The sequence below is a fragment of the Engystomops pustulosus genome, chromosome 6 (assembly GCF_040894005.1).
Source record: "Engystomops pustulosus chromosome 6, aEngPut4.maternal, whole genome shotgun sequence".
NCBI classification, from domain to species: domain Eukaryota; kingdom Metazoa; phylum Chordata; class Amphibia; order Anura; family Leptodactylidae; genus Engystomops; species Engystomops pustulosus.
This window is the reverse complement of record NC_092416.1, coordinates 51,975,070-52,001,378: the sequence shown is the minus strand read 5'-3', so window position 1 is coordinate 52,001,378 and position 26,309 is coordinate 51,975,070. Positions and strand designations below refer to the sequence as shown.

Sequence of the window (26,309 nt, the reverse complement as noted above, 5' to 3'; positions counted from 1 at the left end):
TTGTTTTGCACAAAATAATTTATTTTGCCTTCGTCTGATCCCTGGACACGACTGTTACCACCACTGGCTCCCCATCCATTACCCAGGGATATATCTCAGACAATTAGGGGTTGCCCCAGGGAGAACCAGTACATCAGTCTCTCCCTCCATATTTCTTGCTACACTTTTTACCGCATCAAGGACTGCGGCCAGAGAATGGACTTGCAGGAGCACTCTGAGAGACTTTTAGCCGGATACTCAAAGGAAAAAGTTTATTATCTTTGCACTTAATGCCTTTCTTTTCCAGAAATGGACATTCTGTTTGCATGATATGCCTTTTCTTTCTAGGAAAATGGACATTGTTTATCTGCTACCCAAGGCAGCCATGCTGCAAGTAACGTTATGTAACGTTTAAGCTGTTCACCCATTGGACTGTTAAAGCAAATGTGATTTACATGTTTGCACAACTATAGTAGTAATACTATCAAGCTCCTGACCACAGGCTTACACCTCAAATCGGAGCTTCGTAATTGTGTGGCCTCTGTAGGGGACCGGGGGTGTTCAAATAAGTGACAGCTAGTGCTACTGCGGCGAAGTACAATGTAAACGTCGGACTGCTTGCCAAGAGGTCCTATGTATTCATGAGGGGCCGGGGTTGGGGCGTGGTTAGGGGCGGTGACTGCCGCATGACGCCCGGCAGTCACTGCCGGCCTATGGAGCGAGCCGGTCGGCCCGTAGAAGAGGCAGCACCTCGGACCGCCGCCTCATGAATACGTCGGACAGCTTTGCAAGCGGTATGATGATTACATTGTACTCCGCCACAGTCCTTCTAACACTGTGGCGTTTGTTCAAGCACTAGGAGCTGCTTACTTTAATAGGCAGCTCCTAGTGCCTGATTTATGGGTGACAGGTCCTCTTTAAAGGAAACCTACCATGAGAAATCTACCATTAGAAATAGATCTGATGGTAGATTCCTCCCACCTTCATCTCCCCTAATTAGTAATTTTAAAAATCCTGTAGCCTTACCTAAACTTTGTTTACAATCAACCCAAATAAATTATTTATGGAGAAACTTATTGCAGTCTCGGTGGATCTCACTTGCTGCTCTCACACCACTCTTTGCAGCTGGGTCCATCCAGCCATGAGGACTACTTGTGTGCTCCCCAGCAAAGTATAGTCTTCCTTCTGGTCTGGATAAATCTTTAAACATATCTCCAAACTGATACGGTGTGAAAAAGGCAAATGCTCCCATTGAATAGGGATCCAGACTCCACTTCTTCACTACATACTTTGGACAGAGGTTTTTCAACTCCTCCTTTGGTCTTTTATGGATGATGGACAAATCTTCTAGGACAATATTAACACATTCTTCATCGCTGAGTGATAGAAAGAACAAGGAATCATCTTCTAAAGTGTATGATGCCAGGAGCACACCTCTGCCATTGGTGAAGTTATGACTTGGGTAGTAGATGTTACGAGAAGGTCGATCAGTAGCACTTCTTCCACCAACTATTCCATCCTTCTCCCAGAATCTCTCATTACAGCTCAGAAGAATCTTAGTGACACTTGTATAGTGAATAAAACTCAGAGCATTGTACTTCTCATTACTCAGTGGAGGACTGAAGTTTATACGCCTGGTAGCCTTGGCGGTGGAGGTGATGATGACATAGTCAGCAGATATGTTGGTGAGAGAGGATGAGTTGTTCTTCCTGTACTGGACAACCACTGATTTGTGGCTCTGTATAATTTTGACTACAGTGGAGTTTAGACTGATGGAATTTGGTAGACGTCTGGCAAATGCTAAGGGCAACTGGTCGAAGCCTCCAGTGATTTCATCAAAACTGGTGAGAAAATAAGTAGAAGATACTTAAAATGTTTGTTCTAAGGATTCAACTACGTATACTTCAAATATCTATCTATTTTAGTACTTTAAATATTTTTTAAGCAACTTTTGAAGAGTAACCCACAAGTAACCCAGCAACAACATAAGCGCAGACAGAACAAGGCGGAGGTGGGGAAACCAGTTCTTGGTCACCTTGCTGCTCCAACACGATAGAAAAAAGAAACATTTAGTGCACAATAATAAAGCTAGGGGTTCAGCATTGGGCGAGGAGGCAAAACCCATCCAAGTCATCCCCCAACCCAGGTGTAACAATATTCTAATATACAGTGTCCACATAGTAGTAGATCCATATTAATAATCATAGGAAATAACAATGTAGTGACTTACAGTAGACAACTCTGTACACATACACATTTCCTGTCTCTTCAGGGTGCGGTCACACGTTGCAGTTAAAACTGCATCGCAATCAGCTTTGAGGTGGTTTTAGGTGCAGTTTTGTCAATTGAACAGGTGAAAGACATGAACTGAATGGGTGAATTCGATTTTGAAGGGGAAACCTGCTCCACAAATGTCATTCACTCGTTCAGTTCATGTCTTTCACCTGTTCAATTGACAAAACTGCACCTAAAACCACCTCAAAGCTGATTGCGATGCAGTTTTAACTGCAACGTGTGTTGAGGGGTGAATGGTGAACTGTTTGTCTTCTCTGTGTGTTTGTAACTTTTCTTCTTTTTCTCCTCCTGCTGGCCAGCAAACCTTTGTCTCTGTCCACTATTGTTTCACCAGACAAACCAGTTCAGCAGTCACCACTCAGCATTACCTGATCTTACCTGTGTGTGCAAAACCTGAGCAGAGGGTGAGCTGGGGTTATATAGCTGCACCTGATTACTGCCAGGTGATGCTGAGCTGAAGCCATGTGGTTTATGTTTGCATTTCTAACTTTGGTTACTTTGTGTATATTGTAAACTCCCCTTTATTTTTATATTGTGTATTATATTGTATTGTGGCATTTTGTATATTAAGTAAGAAATATATCTTTGTGTGATGTTTGTTGTTAAAGGTGCAACCCAGGGGTGTATCCCTTTAAAATTCAAGGGAAATAGTTGGGTATTTAATGACACCTGTGTGTACATGGATTGTCTCTAGGTCAGAGTGTCTGATCTGACCACAGGGGAGCTGCTTGTTCCAAGGTAGCTGCAATCTGTCCCCTGAATTATCTGCATTTTTGTTCTGTACATTTTATTTTTGTGCAAATAAATGCAAGCCTTTTCTTTGGACCTGAAGCCTGAGTAAAGATTTATTTTTTTTAACGGCCAGAAGACCCCACATCTCAACAACTTGTGAACGCACCCTCAGTCTGACTAGTGACCCTGATTGTTCCAGCTCAATCTTAGATTTGTTAAAGAGAACCTGCCAGGTGGATTTGGGACACCAAACTGCCCACAGATACCACAGTGAATATACATAGCTAGATGTGAGAACGAAATGCACATAGCACTCACATCTGAGGCTCTCAGCACCTACTCTTTTAATGCTTCAGTGATGCTGCAACACTCCAATTTATAGTACACGCTGCGTACCTACAGCACTTGTGCTGTGAAGCTAGGGTGTACTACTCCCGCTTCATAGTACATGCTGTGTACCTACAGTACTTGTGCTGTGACAGGTTCCCTTTAAGTTTAGAACAAAATATAAATTAAAGATTAATTAAATAAATTATTATATATTACATTTCTATGAAAATAAACAAATGAACGCAGACATTGCTTTTCAACCAATACATCAACTAAATTTTTAAACAAATAAAACTCCTTAAACGGGCCTGGACAGAAATGATGGTTCCCTGAAAAAAATGTGAGAAAAGGAACATGGTACGTCAAGGTGTGTCCCCTAATTAGCATCAGAGGTGTCTACAATTTTGTGCTGTTTGGTGGCATGGTGTTTCTCAGGAGCTTAAAAAAATTATAGACAAGCATATTAAAGGTAAAATCTACAAGCTCCAAGCAGCTTGACATTCCAGTGGCTACAGTTTCACATATTATTCAGAAATGTAAAACCTTTGGGACTGTAGCCAACCTCCCTGCATGTGGCAGCAGGATGAAAACTGATGGCAAAGAGATAAATGGTAACAAAGAGCCAAGAAACTTCTAAGGAGATTAAAGGTGAAGGAACATCAGTGTCAGATCACACCATCCGTTGTTTAAGCCAAAGAACACTTGATGAGAGATGACCAAGGAAGTCACTATTGCTGAAAACAAATCTTAAAAATCAACACTGGAATTTGCAAAACTATATTTTGACAAGCCAAAAAGCTTCTGGGAGAATGTCCTATGGACAGGTCAAATTAAAATGTAACTTTTAGGCAGGCACATTATCTCTATGTTCACAGATGGAAGAATTAAACATATCTTGAAAAGAAAACTGTACCTAATGTGAAATATGGAGGAGACCCTGTTATGTTCAGGGGCTTCTTTGCTACATCTGGCACAGGGTGTCTTGAATCTGTGCAGGCTACAATGAAATCTCAAGGCTATCAAGAGATTCTAGAGAGAAATGTTCTGCCCAGTGCCAGAAAGCTTAGTCTCAATCACAGGTCATATGTCTTGCAACAGGATAGTGACCCAAAACACACAGCTAAAAACACCCAAGAATGGCTAAGAGGAAAGCATTGGACTATTCTGAAGTGGCCTCCTATGAGCCCTGAGCTAAATCCTATTGAGCGACTTTGAAAGGAGCTGAAACATGTCTTCTGGAAAAGGCACCCTTTAAACCCCATACAACTGGAGCAGTTTGCCCATGAGGAGTGGGCAAAAATACCTGTTTGGTCAAAATGCCTGCAGAATAGAGATGAGCGAGTATACTCGTTCGAGCTTGATGCTCGTTCGAGTATTAGGTACTCGGAACTGCTCGTTGCTCGGACGAGTATTTGCCCTGCTCGAGATCGAGCATTTAATTAAGAAAAGACTGTGAAGAACAGCGTAGAATACAATTAAAACAGTGAACACAGTGAACACAGGATCATTTAAGTGAAGAACACAGTGAAAGAACAAAGTGAAGAACACATTGCAGATGTTCCGAACATGTGCTAACTAATCCGAAGACACGAGCGCCGAACGGTGGAGGAGTGTACCGGGGGCTGGAGCGAAACGGAGCGGGCATCACGGAGCGGAGGCTGGATCAGGCATGCAGGAGCGGAGGCTGAAGTGGAGCAGAGCGGGGGCTGGAGCGGGCATGGAGGAGCAGAGCGGGGCTGGAGCGGGCATGGAGGAACGGAGCGGTCATCACGGAGCCGGCATGGAGGAGCGGAGCGGGGGCTGAAGCAGGCATGGAGGAGCGGGGCTGGTGCGGGCATGGAGGAACGGGCATCACCGAGCGGGCATGGAGGAGCGGAGCGGGCATGGAGGAGCAGAGCGGGGGCTTGAGCGGACATGGAGGAGCGGAGCGGGGCTGGAGCGGGCATGAAGGACAAGGAGCGGGCATCACGGAGCAGGCATGGAGGAGCGGAGAGTGGGCTGAAACGGGCATGGAGGAGCGGAGCGGGGCTAGAGCAGCATGGAGGAGCGGAGTGGGCATCACGGAGCGGGCATGGAGAAGCGGAGCGGGGGCTGGAGCGGGCATGGAGGAGAGGAGCAGGGGCTGAAGTCGAGGCTGGAGCGGAGTGGGCTGGAGCAGGACCAACAGTCCGACCCTGATCACATCACAGCCCAGCCCGAGCACAGAAAGAACAGTGAAGAACACATTGCAGATGTTCCGAACATCTGCTAGCTTATCGGAAACATCTGCAATGTGTTCTTCACACATATTGTTCTTCATATACTATTGTGAAGAACACCGTTGGGCGCGCGCGTCTTCCGATAAGTTAGCAGATGTACGGAACATCTGCAATGTGTTCTTCACTGTGTTCTTTCAATGTGTTCTTTCAGTGAAAACATCTGCAAACATCTGCAATGTGTTCTTCTTCAGTGTTCTTTCAATGTGTTCTTTCAGTGAAAATTGCTCGAGTCTTCAATGGGGTTCGTTATTCGATATGAGCATCGGGAAAAGTTTGACCCCAGTAACGAGCACTCGAGCATTTTAGTGCTTGCTCATCTCTATTGCAGAAGTATCATTGACAGTTACAGAAATTGTTTGATTACAGTGATTGCCTTAAGAGGATAGGAAGATTAAAGAAGAGCAGATCCTGCCAAAGGGAGCACACACCAGCATGGAAGTGTGCTTGGTTTACAATCCTTGATCCTGGTGGTAGATGACCTTTAAGGGAACCATGATTTCTATCCAGGCCTGTTTTTTAATTCTGGGTTTTTCTTTCACTAAAAGAGGGGTACCAAAATTTGTCTACATGAATATACAGGAGAGAAGTAGTAGTGCAGTGCTGTGCCCATATATTTATACACAAGATAGGAGTAGTAGCTGTGGTATACTGGATAAAAGTAGTAGTGCTATGCTGTATCCATATATACAGGATAGGAGTAGGAGTACTGAGCCCACATATACAGAATATGAGTAAGAGTACTTTGCTGTGTCTGTATATACAACATGGTAATAGTAGAATTGAGTGATGTACATATATACAGGATAGGGGTAGTAGTACTGTGCTGTACCCATATATACAGGACAAGAATATTAATACTTTGCTGTAGATATATACAAAATAGGCATAGTTGTATGCTTTATCCTTATATACTGGATAGGTGTAGTATTGTTGTGTTATAATCCAGTTTAAGATATGTGTAGTAGTGCTGTGCTATAGCCGAGTGTAGGATAGGTGTAGAAGTGTTGTGCTATTACCTAGTGTAGCATAGGTGTAATAGTGCTTTGCTATAGTCTAGTGTGGGATAGGTGTAGTAGTGATGTTCTATACTCTAGTGTAGGATAGGTGTAGTAGTGATGTGCTCTGATCTACATTAGTATAGGTGTAGTAGTACGCAGCTGAAAGAAGTAGGAAGAGCACTAACCCAAAATTCTGTTATATATTCTCTTCTGAATTCTGCTGAAGCTTATCAGCTATTGCCGAAAAGGAAAGTAAAACACTTAGTTACAAGAATACACTTAAGTGAAGACAGTCATGAAGACAGTCAAGAGGGGTTGAATGACCATCTTGACTTAAGTGTATTCTTGTAACTAAGTGTTTTACTTTCCTTCTTGTCAATAGTTGATAAGATTCAGCAGAATTTTCAGCAGGATTCAGAAGAGAATATACAACAGAATTTGGGGTCAGTGCTCTTCCTACTTTTTTCAGCTGCGTACAATTTGGATGAAGTTTCTTCTGGGGATCGAGCACCCACTATGTTGTTATGGACTATATACCACATTATTCCTGTATAGAAAGTCCTCTCCGAGTGTCCAGAGACACAGCTGGGCTGTGGAACAATGTCTTCCAGCAGTAAGTATGAAGGAGGAACTTCTGGAGGGGGCACAGTAAGAAGGGGAACTTGTGAAAGGGGCACAGGCAGAAGCGAGAGCTGCTGGAGGGGGTACTGTAAGAAGGGGAACTGCTGAAGGGGGCATAGGAAGAAGGGAAAGCTGCTGGAGGTGGCACAATAAAAAGGGTTGAGTTGCTGGAGGGTGGATGGGGCACAGAATGGAATATGAAGGGGAGCTGCTGGGGGGCACAGTGCGAAGGAGAGCCACTTGAAGGGCATAGTATGAAGTATGATAGGGAGCTGCTGGGGGGCACAGTGGGAAAGGGAGCAGCTGGGGTGCACAATATTAACGGGAACTGTTGGGGGGCACAGTAAGAAGTTGAGCTTCTGGGTGGACACACTATGGAGTGGAGTTACTGGCAGGGCACAGTATAGAGGGAACCTGTTGGGGGGACCACAATATGAAGGAGAGAAGGGAGGGCACTAAGCTGGAACTATACTGTGTTGGTGTAGAGTAAGGGGGTGGCAAGAGGTACCTCTGATGTCTGTGTAATACAGGTCTGGTTAGCCACTTAGTTATGTTATGCGTGTAGTGAGTGGTTCTCATTGATGTTGCTCTCCACCCTGGTCTGGAGATTTGGATACTGAGAAGAACTTTATGAAAAGCCATTTCCCTACCTGGGTACATTAATTCATAGGTAGTTACACATGATGCACAGGTGTTGTACTTATTGCACTCTATAAAGCTGAGTGTATGTGTGTATGTCCGCTAAAGGAATCTGTACCGTTGCGTTTAAAATCACCAAATTTTACACCGTTGTTGCCTGTGACTCAGGGAATGTCTTAGACCAGGTTTTGAGTCGAAATTTTCACCCCACGCTTTCCAAAATCCACTTATTACCCACCATATACCGGAGCCATTGTCTGCTGCTGTGGCAGTTGGAAGCTGAGCTGTGATTGGTTGCTGCTCTGCCACAGGTCATTCATATGAGTTCTGAGCTGTGATTGGTTACTATAAGCAATGAGTATAAGACGCTTATGTGTGAGGTAATATGGAGAGAGACAGAGATAGGGGGAGACTTATCTGATATATCTGTGGTAAAACTGTTCCAGTTGCCCATGGAAACCAATCAAAGATCAGCTGTAATTTTATAAAGAGCTGTGGAAAAATGAAACTTGAGCTCTGATTGGTTGCCATAGGCAACTAGAGCCGTTCTGCTCTCAGACACTTCTGACACATAGACAAAGTGACAGTCCGAGACAGAGACAGTGGGGCTTATTTAATAAGGGTCCGCGGATCACACTTTCGCCGGTTTTCCCGACGTTTTTCGGGATTTGTGCCTCTGGGACAGATATTTAACTGGGGATTGTGTCGTACGCAATCGGATTGTGGCGCAGCTGTGCCGGCTTTCATGCGGCACAAATCGGGGGGCGAGCCATCGGACAATCCGACTGATTCGGACTGAGTGCGGGATTTAACTTGTAAATTTTGTCCCAACATCAGGCACTTACATGCACCGGGAAGAAGAGGGTAAACTCTTAGTGAATCGCGGCAGAGTGCATTCTGGTTGGGCAATGCACTTTCAGGGAACTCTGACAACCAGGTAAGTAAATGGGCCCCAGTCACTGGAATGAGAGTATCAGAGACACAGACAGTCACTGTAATGAGAGTGTCAGAGACACAGACAGTAACTGGAATGAGAGTGTCAGAGACACAAACAGTCACTGGAATGAGAGTGTCAGAGACACTGACAGTCACTGGAATGAGAGTGTCAGAGACACAAACAGTCACTGGAATGAGAGTGTCAGAGACACAGAGAGTCACTGGAATGAGAGAGCTCGAGACCGAGAGTCACTGGAATGAAAGTGCCTGAGACAGAGACAGTCACTGGAATGAGAGTGCCCGTGACAGAGACAGTCACTGGAATGAGAGTGTCCTAGACAGAAACAGTCACTGAAAGGGACTGCCAGAAACAGTCACTGAAAGGGACTTCCTGTGACAGACAGTCACTGAAAGGGACTGCCAGAGACAGACAGTCATGGAAAGGGACTGCCAGAGACAGGCAGTAACTGAAAGGGACTGCCAGAGGCAGACATTGTCAGTGACCGAGACGGTCAGTGACAGAGACAGTTAGAGACCGTCTATAGATAGATATAAAATATTTTTGTTAACCCATTCCATTTTGTTACAGCTAAGAGCAGTTATTTACTATCCCGGGTGACGCCTACCTACAGCTAGTACTTATTAAATCTTGCATGGGCAAACATGACAGTGGTAACAATATGGTCATGGTTGGAGGAATACAATCATGAGTATACTAACATTGATGAACAAACTTATTAACATTACCCAGTGTTAGTAAGGAGAGTCAATCCTGATTCCAGGAAAGATGTAAAGAAGATTCCATTAGCATTCAGTGAGTGCCCCACCATTCGTATAGCTTCTGCACTTAGATGCCCTTCATCCACCAGGAAAGACTGTGTAAATGAAGCATAAAACAAATAAGTTACTTCTGTACCATCCAGAATAACATTGCCTGAAATCTTTCATCCCGTATGGGGAAGTACCCAAAAATAACCCCATGATAATTGCCAGAAATGTAATGTCTCTAGGATACATACAAACACTGCCATATAGCCACTTCAAGAAGCTTATGTAGAGCCAGTGTTCTGGTGCAGCTAATGTTGCCCTACAAAACTCCTTTTGGCTGGGTTCACATCACGTTTTGTGCCATACATCATAAGGCCATGTGGTATACGTCGCCTGAGGACCCCCCTGAATGCAGGCGGATGAGTGTACGTTGCCTGCAGCCTTCGATTGGCTGCTGCCCATGAACTGGATGTTTCCCTAGTGATGTCACTGTCATAATATGGACAGTGACATCATTGTCAGCCCGTAGGTATATAGCCGTTGGGCTAGGGACTGCAGGCAGTGTGAGGTCAGCCAGGGGTGAATGTCACTTCCCCTTTAAGAAGCCTGTCGGCATTGGTGTTCGCGGGCTACGTGACTGGGGGCAGGGCAACTAGTAGCTACACCTGGGGGGCAGGACCTAGGGCTTAAAAGAGGGCTGGTGATGTCACTCACCCTCTTTCTGGAATCCTTCTCCGTGCAGAATCCTCTCCAGCAAAGACCTCAGCATTACCATGGCTTCAGATGACGCCGTCCGCCAGCGCCTCCATGCCGAAGGCTCCGCCTGGCTGTCCTCCCTGCTTGCAGAGTCACAGGCTGGAACATCGTTGTCGTCAGATCCTCCGGCTCCTGATGTGCGCCGTTCAGGTAGGCTGTTGCGGCCGCCACAGCGCTTGTCCCCTTCAGCGCAGGCGGCCGTGACAACCCCATTGTCCGCAGCCACCCTGTCTCCGACACCGCGACCGGAAGTGGTGGTGAGGAGAACGGAGTCCCCCGATTTCATTGCCCCCACTCCGGTGCCGGCCAAATCATCCTCTGGCCGGGGCCGGAGGCCTTTAGTTAGTGCTGGAGCCGGGATGGGAGGGGTTAAACCTCCTTCCCGCACTGCCAGCGTGAGCTGCATTGCCACACGCACAGCAGCTAGTGGCAGTCCCCCCCACAGACCCACATCCCGCTCACTCCCAGCCCTAGCTATGGCACCAGGCCTGGGGGCAGCTTGTTTACAACTTCCCACCCAGCCCCTGGCCTCAGCCCGTAATGTACAACCTAGGCATCCTCCTGCCTTTGATATTAACCCCCAGCCTACCTCCATCATTGGGTCTGCCAACTTTGATGATGCTGCTGCCTCTGAAGAAGACATCTTAGGACCGGATCTCACGCCCCTTGACCCGAACACCTTGGTGGTGTCTGCCCCTCTGGTCGCTAAACTGATGGCTGGGGACTTGGGCCCAGGGAACATGCTGGCGCAGGGTCAGCGGCGGGCCTCCTCAGTGAGGTCTAAGGCCAGTTCTAGCTACAGTCGTCACTCCACCTCGTCCAGGTGCCGGGTGGCTTCTCGTTCCCAATCAGTAAGTATCAAAAAATACAAATTGGTACTATGCTCACAAGCAATTATAAATATTAAATCAATTTATTAAATTAATTTCTCCCCTTGAGAAAGCCAGTGGGCGAAACACGTGTTGGGGCCACACAGTGCACACCCGGTATCCTGGTATGGTAATGACTTTCTAGTATTGTTTTAGAGCCGTCCATGTTAGCAAGCTAAGGCTTGTATATAGCTGTCTTCTACCTCTAGTTACTAGGTCTCCTACTCCATACGGATTCATTTTATTCCCTATGGCACTTTGCTTGTTCTATATGTGGCTATGCACTGTTTTTAATCATGTATTCCCATTGTACAACTACCATGCTATGTAAATTTGCTGTTATTAATAATTTTTTGCATAACTAATAAAATTTATTTAATATTTATAATTGCTTGTACCAATTTGTATTTTTTGATACTTACATTTTGGGGCACAGGATTTTGCAGTGGCATTTGGATTTGGTGCCCATATCCTTAGCTCCCCCATCTGTTGGATTTGATCATTCCCAATCAGGGCAGAAAAAAGGGCGCCGCTCCCGAGGCCGTAGGTCCTCCTCACGATCTGGATCTTCACGTTCATCACGTCATGCTTCTTCAGGATCGTCGGGTACTCCGTCTCCAAAAAGGCGACATGGAGGAAGCAGGTCCCGCCGGGGCTTGGCAGGATCTCATCGCTCCCGCAGGGAAACGGTTCCTGGTCCTTCAACAGTGATGGCAGTTACAGCTTCTGAGAGGTCGACCTCAGCTCCACGGCCTTCGTCAGCAACTGGTGAGTCGGCCTGCTTGCAGGCGTGGGGTGGTTTTGGGTCTGATTCTGCATTGTTAACGTCCTTCAGGTCCTTGTTGGGGTCAATGTCTGGAGGGCCTCCGGCTGCACAGTCGTAACCCTCGATAGCAAAAGCCACAGCAGAAGCTTCCACATCCACCTTCACCCCATCCGTACCGGCCTTTAGGGATACCTACTTTTGTGGCGGGTCTCCTCTCAGCTATCATCTTTCAGATGACAAAAAAGAAAAGGTTTTTCGCAATGATTATGTGGATATCTGGTCCTTGGTGTCAGTGGATTCGGTGACGGTAGATAGGGAACGCTGTTTTGAGCGTGGTGTGGAAAGAAAGCCTAAGGTGGCAAAGACTTTCAACAATTGGATTCAGGCATTTTCGATGTTGGGCTGTGCCTGAAAAAGCCCCACAGCTTTTTGTCTATTTAGATATTATTTTCAGTGGCTGTCACAAAGGTCGGATGTTGGTTTGGATACTAAGGCCATGGATGTGTGGCTACGTATAATGATGACCTCCTCCTCTTCATCGTCCCCAGCCGCTGCAGGTTCCCTTGGGCCGGGGGCGGCTCGCAGGTCGGGAACATGCTGGATGTTTAATGAAGGACATTGTCGCTTCTATGGGTCGTGCAAATTCAGGCACGAATGTTCCAACTGTGGAGGGGCCGTCCCCCCACTCTCACAGTAGTGGTAAGCCAGAGGACGCCGGTTCGCGTGCAATGGATGCTGCCATGGCTCGCCCTGTATCCCAAGAAGGCGGAGGCCGCACTAGTTAGAATGGGTTTTTCCTTTGTTTTTTTTATACCGTTCATCCCCAGTGACTCCCCGGTTTTTGCTAAAAATTTTATATTAGTTATGGATCTGCCTGAAGTGGCTCGCAGCAAGGTCACTAAGGAAGTTGAGATAGGGAGGATGTCAAGCCTTTATAGTTCGCCTCCCTTTGTTAACTTGCGAGTTTCTCCCTTGGGGGTAGTTCCCAAAAAGGATAAGTTCAGGCTTATCCAGTCAACGGTGGTATAGACCAAAAGTTGGTGTCCTTGTCGTATGTTTCCTTTGATAAGGCTATCTCCTTGGTTTGCGCAGCGGGTCCGGAAGCCCTTATGGCTAAGTCAGATATAGAGTCTGCTTTTAGGCTCTTGCCCGTACATTCTGATTGTTTTCACCTATTGGGTTGCCAGCTGGATGACAAATTTTTTTATGACATGTGCTTGCCTATGGGCTGCTCCATTTCCTGCTATTACTTTGAGGTCTTTGGCACTTTTCTGGAGTGGGTCCTCAAGCACGAAACATCCTCCTCACTGGTTATGCATAATTTGGATGACTTTCTTTTTGTGGGGCCCCGTGGCTCGGGTCATTCGGCCTATTTGCTTGCATCCTTCCAATATCTGGCTCAGAAATTTGGGGTCCCCTTGTCAGCTGAAAAAACAGATTGTGGTGAAAAGAAATGGCGAAATGGCGTTGTTTTTTGGCCTGACAATATGGTGCAAGCAGTGAACAGCCTCTCTTCTTCCTCCCTTCCAGTGTTGTGTTTGTTGCAACATTTTGTATTACGATGCTTGCAGTGTAATATTGTTTTTAAGGCTCGTCATGTGCCAGGGATTGAAAATAGTATTGCTGACGCCCTTTCACGTTTTAATTGGTTGAGGGGATCCCGTGCCCAGGTTCCCTGTGGTCAACCCTGGAGGCCAACTTCTGCCTTTAATTCAGTCATCAGTTGCTCTGTCTACTTGGGCAGCACATGGTAAAGCTTGGGCGGAATGGTCCGAATTGGCGGGGGTCGTGGGCCTTTCAGCAGACGCACATGCTCGCTTAGACATTACTTTCAGTTACTTGGAAGGCTTAAGGGAACGGGGTGTGTTGGGTTTATGTGCGCAGCATCATTTGGCAAGTGTAGCTTTTTTCTTCATGGGTGGTTGGATGTGACCCAGTGTTTTTTCATAAAACAGGCCATTAAGGGCTGGAAGAAGGATTCAGTCCGTCGGGAAACCCGCCGCCCTGCTTCTTATTCGGTCCTTACGTGCTTATTAGCTATATTGGATACAGTGTGTCGGGATGTCTTTGAGGCCACTTTGTTCAATGCGGCTTTTGTTTTTTGGCACTTTGCGGATTTCTGAGTTGGTGCCTTCAAGTGCGACCAGACTTGGATTGTTGTATGATGATGTTTGGTGTCGGGGGCTTGCGTTTTCGTATTCGTCGTTCAAAGACGGATATCTTTGGGCGGGGTTGTTGGGTATCATTGCGTCAGGTGGGGGGGTTGGCATGTCCGTTGTTGGTGGTTAATAACTTTTTAGCAATTAGAGTCGGGGGGTTGAATTTTTCTCACATGCTGATGGCGGAAGGCGTTGCCGGAGTTGGTGGACATCAGTCAATACTCCGTTTGGCCCTCGATTCTTGTTTTGCACCTTGCTGGTAATGACTTGTGTTCGGTTAGGTTGGGGGAGTTAATCTCGGACCAAACCAGCGCAAACCTGGAGTGGTTATCTTCCTTCTTCTCCAGGTTTGTGCTGGTTTGGTCTGAGATTATACCTAGGGCTATTTGGGAAGGGGCTAGAGACGGGGCGGGCATTGAAAGGAGCAGGAGGTTATTGAACACTAAGGTGTCCCATTTTGTGCGTGGTTGGGAGATTTAAGGTCTTCTATTATGCATGCAGTCCCGGTCCTGATGAGCGGCGTATGCGCTTGATGGGGCTGTGGGTAGAGATGCAATACACTGCATCCGCTCCTCATGGCCATCCATTGCCTTCGCTGAGCGGGTTTGTAGCTCAGGGGGAGGCTGCATGATGGAAAGATGTAGCTTTCTACGTCTTTCCATCCTATTTTTTTGGCAAATGTTTAGTGACCAGAGCCACAACTGTGCCTCCGTCTGCCGCTATTTGTGAATGTATACGATTAGCGTATTAGCGTATACATCGGGTGCTTTCCTGATGTATGTGCTTAGCTTACACAAAAAACGTGATGTGAATCGAGCCCAAGTTGGGTAGTCTAGAGGGGTGTGTATAACAAAAAAGTAATACCATTATCCAAAATATTACAGAATAAGAGGTCACTTGTGTTACCATGACAATTTTGGTCTTTTGCGGTATAGGTTTTACCTCAGCAGCCCTGAATTTACCTCATTTCATGTGTCTGCACATTCATAGACTGGGTAGATGATGGAGTGTGTATATACATGTGATATGTGACTTGTACTGTCATACCTGTTTGGAAGCTTGATCAAATTCATCCAGCAATGCAGAACAATTTCCATTTGCTCTTGCAACAACCTGAAAAGAACAAGTTTTATTTCTGAAACATTTCTGATGTGTCCCTTATTACAGCTGGTGGCATACAATGGAGGATATGGGGCTTGATTGATCTGCACATCACTAAGAAGAGCATTAAAGGGGCAGGTAGGTCTTGAACCATGATGGTGGACATATAGGGCAGGAGAACCCATAGCAAAAGTAAGATATCCGCCTTTATAACAGCTGTTTGACACCACCATACTGCTAAATACCCACAGGATGAAGTCTGGGGTTTGACTAAGTTGGCAAAGTCCACATCTCGGAGAAGGTTCTCTCCACTAGGTTATCAATAACAGAATGATGGAGGTCTAACATCCAGCACTCCCATGGATCTGCTATTAATAATCAATGAATAGAAGAAAAAGAATGGAGCTGTCTGTGTCCTGTTCCATTTCATCAGTTGCTAAGAATCGCTGATCTCTAGGGTTGTTGGTAGTTATGCCCCACCAATTAAATATCAAAGATCTATACTATGGATGTGTGTTCAATGTTTTTAGTCTGGAAAACCTCTTGATTGCACCTCTAAATGGATCCATGAATGGGAACATGTGGTCATATTGGGCAACGCAATTAGAAAAGATGTATATACCTTGTTTAACAGCTGGTAATACAGTTCATCTATAGATTTCCCTTCTTCTTCTGGTGTTAGCTTAAATCCAAACAGATTTGGATTCTTCGCGACATCCTTTTGCACTTGTCTGATATTGTTGTAAAAAAAAATATTGTCATCATCTGATGAAATAAAAGGGTTGAGCTTCAAACCGAACTGGCTGATGTATTCACGTATAATCCTGAAAGGGGGAAGAACAGAACATCATCATGTTGAGCCCATACAGCTTGGGACTACTGTATATGGGCGATTTCTAACAAACATTGTCCAATCTGACCATTTGTAATTGTGGAGTTCAGAAAAAGATTCTTTAAACCCTATTAGGAAATGGCTCCTTGGTCAGAGCAATTACAAAGTGACCCAGATAAACTATGCACCAGAATTCTGGCATACACTGCACATAATTACTTGTGCAAACCGCTTGCACTTGTATGTATGAAGAAATTGTGTTAGTATTGTGTCACAGCTGCACTGTACACGCTGCAACACAATATCGTGCACAGAAAGGGGCATTGCAGTGCGTTTTCGCATCAGCCGTCATATTTATTCCGGCCAGTGCGATGGAAAAATTCTGGTGCACACAGTTCATGCACTTTGGGCACATGCAGTGTGCGACACATTCATGAACAACGAGATCCGGTCCCTTAGTAAATATGCCCCAGTGTGTCACTCTGGAGGACCTATTCTTCCCTGAATTACACAGGCAACATACTGCCCCACATTTATCAAAAACAGTGTAAACTGTGCTAGGTGTGTGGTGCAGGGGGCGCCCGATTTAGGATTTGCGGCGCCCGTTCTTCCTGAATCTGGAGCCCCCTCCACTGCTCTTACAGAGTGCACTCCTTTTTTTGGTGCACCTTTAACATAGGGCGTTCAACAAACTTCTTTTGGATTCTGCATGATAAATGTGGCGCACGGTTTGACTGTGCACCAGAATGCATGCGACACATATGTGTTGCAGACACTTCTTAAATACCTGTGCAAGCAGTTTGCACTGAAAAGAATGTTCAAAGTCCGACAGAAAACTGGTTTAATAAATCTGGGCCGCTGTCTTGAATGGGCACTGTGTAATGCTTAGTTAACTCAGTGCAGGCGCTGCAGGAAAGCTGAACATCTACTGCCAGGTTCCCCACAGATCATAGGAAGAAAACACTTTCTAATAAGATGGTCTACCAAGTAGACGGCTCTGTACCTTCCTGTAATTTTATGGCAATGGGCTGCAATAGACTTGAGATGATTCATTAAGGACTATGAGTGTTTTAGATGTGTCCTATGCAGGAAAGCACATAGGGGACACTTTACACTTAACATGCAGAGGCCAGTTTTCGGATTACTATTAATAACTGATCTCCAAATAATTCTTCAACTCTGTTACCTGTGTTTCACTGGTATACGCATGGGTCCAAGTTCTCCATACCAGCCCTCTGGATCTCTATGTGTCCTGATACGACCTCCAGGACGGTTGTCAGCTTCCAGCACAGTTACCTAAAAGCATGATGCATATGATATTGGCACCGTTTTGGCTTTGTAAAGCAATTACATATTATATAAAAGGGACCAGTGTATACAGCAGAGGGCCATGACTTGGTCCCAAAGTAGCTTTTATTAGCTCCTGCACTTTTCGCATAGTATGACTTTTAGTGGTACAATATCATTTAGGTAATATAACCTGTCAGTGAGGAGTGTAAGAAATGTAATCCTAAATATTCAGTTTATGGGGACCTCGGTTCAAGTCCCAGGGTCAACATCTGCAAAGAGTTTGTATGTTCTCTCCGTGTTTGTGTGGGTCTTCCGGTTTCCTCTCACACTCCAAAACATACTGGTAGGTTGATTAGATTGTGAACCCCAAGGGGACAGGGACTGATTTGGAAAGTTCTGTGTATCTCTGTGTAATCTGTGTGCACTATATACATAAAGGAATAATTATAATTATCAGAAGAGTTTATTAATAACCATCTTACCGTATATCCAGCATCTCGCAATGTTTTAGCTGCGGAGAGTCCAGAAATTCCAGCACCAACAATCACAATGTGATTGTGTTTATGTGTCTTGGATGAGGGTAATCCATTTTTGACAATATTCAATAACTCATCATATTCCGGGTCCATAAGGCATTCTTCTAAAGTGCTCAATTCAGTCTTTGCGCTAGCAGCCGATATCCAAAGTATCAGGGGAAGAAATACTGTGGTAAAAGGATATCATCACAATAATGCAGGTTATCACATATGGTATCATATGATGTGGGTAGTCACTTGTTTGGTTCATATGTTTTTTTTTTAAGAATTTATTTTCCAAGAATACAACGGTGCACAAAGGCAAACATCCGCCTCAGGGAAGTACAAGGCATGAAAATATCAACATAGGATAATTGCATCAGCCAGTGAGGCAACAACAGAGAGATAGTTGCCCCAGCAAGGGCCATATCCTCCCTAGGACAGAGAACACACATTCACCCACTCATTCACACCTCACGCATACGGAGCTATCCCTCCTCTTCTCTCGAAGCAGTCTGGGCTGTTACCCACACATCCCAGATCAAAGAGAAACTATCCGGTGTACCTCTCACCATGTAAACGAGTTTATACATCAGAAGTTCCACATTAATCAGCAAGATCCATTTGGCTACTTTGTTTTATTTTTTTTTATTTTTTTTCTAATATATTTACAAAAAGACAAAAAAACTTATTATAAACCATATTATATAATATCTGCTGTTTAGAGGATTGGTAATACCCAATGATGTTGACAGGACTGGCCTTTCATTTAATGTCTATGAAGACCTTGCAACATGGATGTCAGTTTATCGCTACTATGGTTCTAGGAGATAAGCTGCTGCCAGGGGATTTTGACAATAGCTTTTTTTTCCCACCCAGTTTAGTTCCAGATGTGAGCCATGCGTGTCGGAGCAGGACAAGTCCCAGGACAGACAGCAGCAGCACTGGAGTAACTATGAGACTTTTTTATGAGACTTTTTGCAAAAGTCATGAATCTGGCCTTGCATAGTGTTGCAATAGCAGTAGTTCTATGGTCACACCAGATTAATAAACAGTTGGAAATAGCCTTGTGATGTTTTAGCAGTAAAAAAAACCTCAATGTGACTACTTTGAGACTTTTTTACTCCATAAAAGCCTAGGAAAACAAATGATAAATCATCCCCAATATGTCTTAAATATGTTCATGAGAAAACTAGTGCTTATTGCTGGACTTGAGTCTTTGCTTTCCTCTCCCTTTTTATCTCCTCCTTTTTGGGGATTGAGTAATGCTACAAGATCAACAGTTTTCACAGGTTTTCGAATGAAGAGACTGATAGCAAGGCATGAACAGGCTATGCACCCCCCCCCACACACACACACACACACACACACATAACCACACACTACCTAGACTCACTACACACTGCTGGCAGGCAGCCAGGAAATCTGAAAATAAGTTTTACAAAGTACTGAAATGATTTGGAATGCTGACAAAGGTATTTTCAAAATCAGGTGACAGGTTCACTTTAAAGCTATCGAAAAAATATTTGGCCAGCTTCAAGGGGCTTTGTTACCAGATTTATCCCCACTTAACTACCAGAAACTTTAAGTAGGTTGAAAGATATGCTTTCCAGTATTCCTGTTATGATAAAACTCCCCCATTAACATATAAAAAAAATATAGAAGGAGCATTATGAATGGGGGAAATATAGAGGGGGCAATATATAGGGGCATTATGAATTGTGGGCAATATAGAGGGGGAATTATGAATGGGGCAAAATGGGGTATTATAAATGGAGGCAAAAGGAGGATGCATTAATAAAGAATGAGGGCAGAAGAGAAAAAAATAGTTATGACGGGGCATTTACAAGTTAGAAGAGCAAAGGTGGGCTTACAAAAAAAATGGGGCATTAAACATGGGATAATATGGAAGTAAAAAGGAAGGGACAGAAACTCTAAAAGAGGGAACTTAAGGGGAGGGAAACAAAAACAAATAGGGAGAGCAGGGTAATGTTATAAAATAACAAGAAGGCAGAGGCATTATTATTCTGAAAAGGGCATAAAGGGTTTGATGGATAAACTATGATGATACCAAATATGTCTGTTTTGCATTCGCTACAGAGAGTGGTGGACAGAAGTCGTCGTCTGGAAGATGCGACTGAGAAGGAGAAAGACTCCATCAAGGCATCAGTGGTGAGTCCAGAGAACACATTAAAGGGGTATTCCCATCTGGGCATTCACATTTAATTTAATTCATTTGTCATATGTAAACATTTCTTCAATTGGATGTTAATAAAAAAAATGTTTCTGTGTGAAGATAATTTCTCATAAATGTAGCCATGTTGTCCCTTAGAAACGAGATGGCTTCCTCGGATACGACCACGTCACACTCTGGCAGCGGTGGCCAGACGTGTGCTATTGAGCCCTGCAGGACCACCAGGATTCAGCAATCATTACCACAGGACGGCTGTGCGATATGTAGTAACTCCCGGACATTTTATATACAATAACCTTTTGTTTCTTTGTGCAATCACTGCAGCAGAGGTGGCCGTATCCGAGGAAGCTATCTCGTTTCTAAGGGACCAAATCACTACATTTAAGAGAAATTATCTTCACACAGGAACAATTTTTTTAATAACATCTAATTGAAGAAATGTTTACATATGGCAAATTAATGAAACTGAATGTGAGTGCCCAGACGAGAATAACCCTTTAAGGCTACATTCACACAAACGTATGGGGGCCATATATATACCGCCTATATATGGCGTGTATACTTCCCCCATAGACGGCAATGGGCACACGGAGCAGTATGGTGCAGTACACGTGCCGCACCGTTCCGTTCCCGGGAGAAAGAAAGTACATGTCCTATCTTTCCCTGTAGTACGGCGCCGATGTATGCCTGCTGTAAAGTGCTTGTAAAGTGAATTTTACTCCTGAAAAAAGTCTCAGGCTAATAAAATGAAGCGGAGTATTATTACCCTGCTGAAATGTTAGTGTGACCTATAATCAAGTCTGTGGTTGTTTTCTCTCTGCTAAGCTACTATAATGTCACTGTAGTATATTGGTCTTTGGATATACTACAGATATATTTGGTGGTGATATTTTTCTGTTGTGATGGTGTAGAAGTATTATTTGGTGATATTGTCCTTTGCATTTCAATACCTCTAACATTGGTCACTGCAAATATTAGGCACTGTAAATTGCTTATTATTACAATAACGGTATTTGTTGATATTTTTGTTGAAATAATGGTGGTAACCGTTGGGTGGGAGGGGGCCCTGCTAGGGATTTTGCCCCGGGGCCCAGAGGACTCTAGTTATGCCACTGGTTCTCAAGGTATGTTTGGTTCATAACGCATGAAATCAAATGGTCGATTTTCTTTAAGTCATGTGCAAATGAGCTGAGAAGAGTGACCATTTGCCTGAGATAATTCACTTTTGGAGACTGTAGCCAAAGTATCACTTCAGGCAACCCTGTCTTGGGCTCATTTAAAAGATGATAACCTTTTAAAACATAACCTATTAAAATTGTGGTTTGGTGAGCTACAAAAAGTTTAAAAAAACATGAAACTCAGTGAAATTTGAGCTTTAGATAATGATGCTATTCCCTTCTATGTGCAGTATTTAACTACCTATTTCTCCAGTTTTGTAGCTCAGAGTAGGTTGTGATTTAAACAATGAGATCTTCATCCAATATCAGATAGTTATATAGTTCTATAGAGGAATATATAGAGGAATCTGCATTGACACTCTCCCTGCAGCCTCTAAGAGTAACTTATCTCAGACAAAAAGTGGCTCTTCTCAGCTATTTTGCATAGGACATTGGATGTCGTTTTTATAAGTAAACTAATGAGATTTCACATTAAAGAGTAAATTCTGTTATGGACATTTCATATCCTACCCTAGGGAGCAGTTAATTGGTGTAAAAACTGGGGATGGAGTCCCTTTAAACCTGCCCAAGGACATCCAGTTTCTGGTCTTCTTCCATCCTTTACCCTATAGGACTTCTTCTTCAGAGTGATTGCAAAACACTGATGCAAAAACTCTTAACACAGAACTGGGATAGTATGATTATAATTTCCAAGCAACTACTAGTAATATGAAGTGTTAACACACGAGCCACAACATTTTAAGTCTTGGCTGCCCTGGACACCCCATTGAAGTGAATGTAATACATGTGCACCTTATATTACATATTGCACACATTTTCAGCCTCCTCTTTTAGACTCTTTCTGCTGTCTAACTCCAATTGTTAAACGCTTGGAGAAGTAAAATCCCTTTATGATCCCTCTATATTTTCACTGAGGCGTCCATAAGAAGTAACACGACTACCAATTTTTCAACCCCAAACTTTCTTGTCATTGGTCAAGTGCCTATTATTTATTGCTTCCTAACAGCCCTCCTATAAGATATTTAGCAATATACAAAAGAGAAGTAACAAAGGAAAAGATACCACATACCAAACATGTCCATCTCTTCCTCTACTGTAGTGTTCCAATCTGAGTGTCCATTGGGTAATGATTCTTATATAGTCATCATTCAGGGAGGTGGGAGGGACCTCGGCTGTTTTGAATAATTAGTTCCAGGTACTATGCATCTAGTTATGATGTGACACACAATTTTATCAAGGGTTGCATCACACAGATTGCCTCAGGTACAAATTCTTAGTTTACATCTTAGTTTAAACTGAGACCGTAGGATTATCCTGATGAAGAGATGATTCTTGTCAAGCCAGAAATATTTGTCCAATCACTTCTTAAAGGAAACCTACCACCACGGATCTACTTATTAAGGTAGATTGGGTGGTAGGTGCCTCTATTGTATGTGAGAATAGCCCTTGTAATAGCTAATCCTCATGTCCCCACAATCTTTTAGAATCTTTATTGCCCTTGATATGCAAATTTTCTAAAGAGGCTACTGGGATGTGGTCAGGGTCGGACTGGGGTGCCACACTGTGCTCCTAAATAATATTTACCACTCACAACACAACTGACCACACTGTGCCCCCCACAAATATCAAATATACCCCCATAACAAAGACCATACTGTGCCCTCTCCATAAATCAAATATTACCTTGCGACTCCTCAGTATATTTCAATACACACCCCTGAGTAAATAATATGATACACCTATTAAATTAAATTGGACATCATTCCCTATAAGTTCATAATATATCATTTCCAATTAATCATTTCATCTATATAGTCTTACAGTGCTCCTACTTATTAATTATGTTTTATATAATGCTCTCCTTAATTATTATTCTTATATTTACTGCTCATCTTATCAAATACTGTATTTTATATAAAAGTCCTAATAAATACTCCTATTCAGTATATATAGGTACAGCACAGTACTACTACTCCTATCTTGTATATATGGTACATTACAGTACTACTAATCCTATCCTGTATATATGGTACATTACAGCAAGACTACTCCTCTCCAGTATATGTGGTACAGCACAGTACTACTACTCCTATTCTACGGTAGTTATATGGGCACAGCACAGTACTAATACTCCGATCCTGTATATATGGACAAAGCACAGTACTACTACTCCTATCCTGTATATATGGACTACTACTCCTATCCTGTATATATGGACACAGCACAGTACTACTACTGTCACTTAGAAAACTTTATTAATGCGCAACTGCATATATAAAACCCATAAAATCATCCACATAGGGGCGTGAAAAGGTGATAAAATACTGCAATGCTATTGGCCATAATGAATATACCAGGACATCCTCTTTAAGACATTCTTCCAAATGAACTATGCACCATTTCTTCCAGAGGCCTTGTTCTCTTATAAACAGAATGTTTATATTAATTGTCCTTGTGTTAGTTTTGTATAAGTCACAGTGTGGCCTTCAAGCTGAAAGGCTGCAGAAAAGATAAAGTAAACAATAGCAAAGACACAGTTATTTCTAAACAATTCACACAAAAGGAAGTTCACAGACTAAAATAGCATCCGCTTGGTCCAAAATGGCATCTGTAGAGAAATATATCTCTTACATTTATATATATACAATTAACCCTAGCTATGCTCACCAACTTATACTGCCAACGATTCCACTGCCACCAATGTATCCTATTGGCATCTACATATATATCTTTGTATATTTCTATGTATCTATATTAACCCCCTGCTATGCTAACACCTGTACTACAATTCGCTGTCACCAATGTAGTCTATTGCCATCTGTGTGTGTTTATTAGTAAATATATTTACCCGCTTGTACTACCAAGGAATTCACTGACACCCATGTATTCTGTAGGCATCTATATAAAAACCTCTGGAAAGTATGGCACCAATGGATTGTCCGCACATACATAAATATAAATTATATGTTTATATTTATTTAATTAACCCCAGTCACCAGATCTCAATCCAATAGAGCATCTTTGGGATGTGGTGGAACGGGAGATTCGCATCATGGATGTGCAGCCGACAAATCTGCGGCAACTGTGTGATGCCATCATGTCAATATGGACCAAAATCTCTGAGGAATGCTTCCAGCACCTTGTTGTATCTATGCCACGAAGAATTGAGGCAGTTCTGAAGGCAAAAGGGGGTCCAACCCGTTACTAGCATGGTGTACCTAATAAAGTGGCCGGTGAGTGTATATATATTTATAATTCAAAGGTTATTTTTTGTCATCTACTTTCCTAGACAAACTTAACTTTTGATTTAGATATCGCTAATGCTATTGTCCTATTTGTGACACATGTAGACATCCAGGAGCCTAGTAACCATTCTGTAACCCAATGCCTATTGTTTGAGATAATTACATTAGACTGTGCGCATTTCCAGCTTTAGTTTCACAGCAGCTTATATATATAGATATATACACACATAGGGGAGTATTTATCAGGACCACTGACGTGGCCCTCAAAAAATTGCAAATGCTAGCTTATTGCTAGCACTTGCGACAATTTTGCCCTCTCCGCCACCTTCACGCCAGTGGGGCTTGAAGGGCGTGAGGGGGGAACGCGTCCGGCAGAGCAGAGGGGAGTGGGCTGGCACGGGGTATTACAGTCCCCGACGAACTCACTGCCGCCGGTGACATAAAAGTTACGGCTGTGTTTATTTCCAAAGCCTCTTGATGTATCCTACTGCAACTATGCAGCAACAGGCCTATCATACACTGGTGCACAAGCATCGGCCTATGATAAATATGCCCCATAGAGTTCTATATTATTGTATACCAAAAGTTTTACCGGTTGTAACTTTACCCGGGTCGGCTACTTTCTCTCATGTATATTGCAATGTGTATGTAAGTGTAAGTAACACAATGTTAGGTAATTTACAAATATATAGTAAACCGGTGGCAGATTCCTAAAATTGAGTGTTGCCCAAACCTTGTTTTATTACAAACTTTTGTTCCCCAGTTTGAAAAATTCCAAAAAATGTATTTAGAGGCTACTGGAGCTTAGAGAAGCCACGGCATGTAGCGGGAGCTAAGGCTACTCCACGTACCAGTAGCCTCTATCGATCCTCCCACCCACCTGTCTTCAGCGCAAGCTCAGAGTTGATAAATCAAGTAAGCAGAATACAGCGGCACTCACTGGTCTCGTGGTAAGAAATCTTTATTGAGGTGTGTACATAGGCAGAACGGGGCCTGGCTCAGAGTTGTCTAAGAATCTGTTGTTCTGCGCATGTGCAGTACGGTCTGCGCAAAGGCCAACCAACTGGGAAGCTGCAGCTCTGCAATGACTATATATGCAGAGTTGCGCTCTGCATAGATAGTCAGTGCATTATTTGAGCGGAACAGGTAAGTATTTACTTCTGCTATGTTCCCTCATATAGCACCAATGAGCAATGAGCATGTCCCCCACATCCCCTGGCAACAAGCATGTCCCCCAGCCCCCTAGGCAACGAGCATGGCCCCCAGCCGCCTAGGCAACCAGCATGGCCCCCAGCCGCCTAGGCAACCAGCATGGCCCCTTACCCGCTAGGCAACGAGCATGGCCCCCTGCCCCCTAGGAAACAAGCATGGCCCCTCGTCCCCTAGGCAACAAGCATGGCCCCTTACCCCCTAGGCAATGACACCCCCTGGGTTGCATACGACAGAAATCGGGGATTCAGAAAAAACGCCATATTTTTTTTAAAAAAAGGGTCGCTTGACACGCCCTTACGAACACTAAGAAATAGGTGAACTCCAGCGGACCTCGGCGCAGCAGCGATACCTAGTGGATATCGGCACACGGACCTTAGTGAATCCAGATCCGAATCAGCGTTGGAGAACCCACCGCTGGATCGCGACTGGACCGGGTAAGTAAATGTGCCCCAAAGTGTGTATGTATCTGAATATATAAGCTGCTGTGAAACTAAAGCTGGAAATGTGAACAGTCTAATGTAATTATCTCAAACATTAGGCATTGGGTTACAGAATGGTTACTAGGCTCCTGGATGTCTACATGTGTCACAAATAGGACAATAGCATTAGCGATATCTAAATCAAAAGTTAAGTTTG

At 43.9% G+C, this 26,309-nt stretch overlaps 1 protein-coding gene across 1 annotated transcript; it reads right to left on the bottom strand.

The window, feature by feature from the left end:
* Positions 1–22,361, bottom strand: LOC140135069 (L-amino-acid oxidase-like). The gene is made up of 7 exons (XM_072156087.1): positions 22,286–22,361; positions 17,812–18,032; positions 17,226–17,335; positions 15,830–16,031; positions 15,154–15,219; positions 9,536–9,663; positions 1–1,820 (listed from the first exon to the last, which is right to left on the bottom strand). The coding sequence occupies exons 1-7, from the start codon at positions 22,296–22,298 to the stop codon at positions 1,037–1,039; spliced, it is 1,524 nt and encodes a 507-aa protein (XP_072012188.1). The 5' UTR covers positions 22,299–22,361; the 3' UTR covers positions 1–1,036.
* Between the last annotated feature and the right edge of the window lie 3,948 nt (positions 22,362–26,309).

Excerpts from the sequence above, each read along its gene's own strand:
- LOC140135069 (XM_072156087.1), bottom strand. Across the intron at positions 17,336-17,811 it reads TGCGAGATGCTGGATATACG|GTAACTGTGCTGGAAGCTGA; the intron begins GTAAGATGGTTA and ends TCATGCTTTTAG. Across the intron at positions 16,032-17,225 it reads CGTATACCAGTGAAACACAG|GATTATACGTGAATACATCA; the intron begins GTAACAGAGTTG and ends TCCCCCTTTCAG.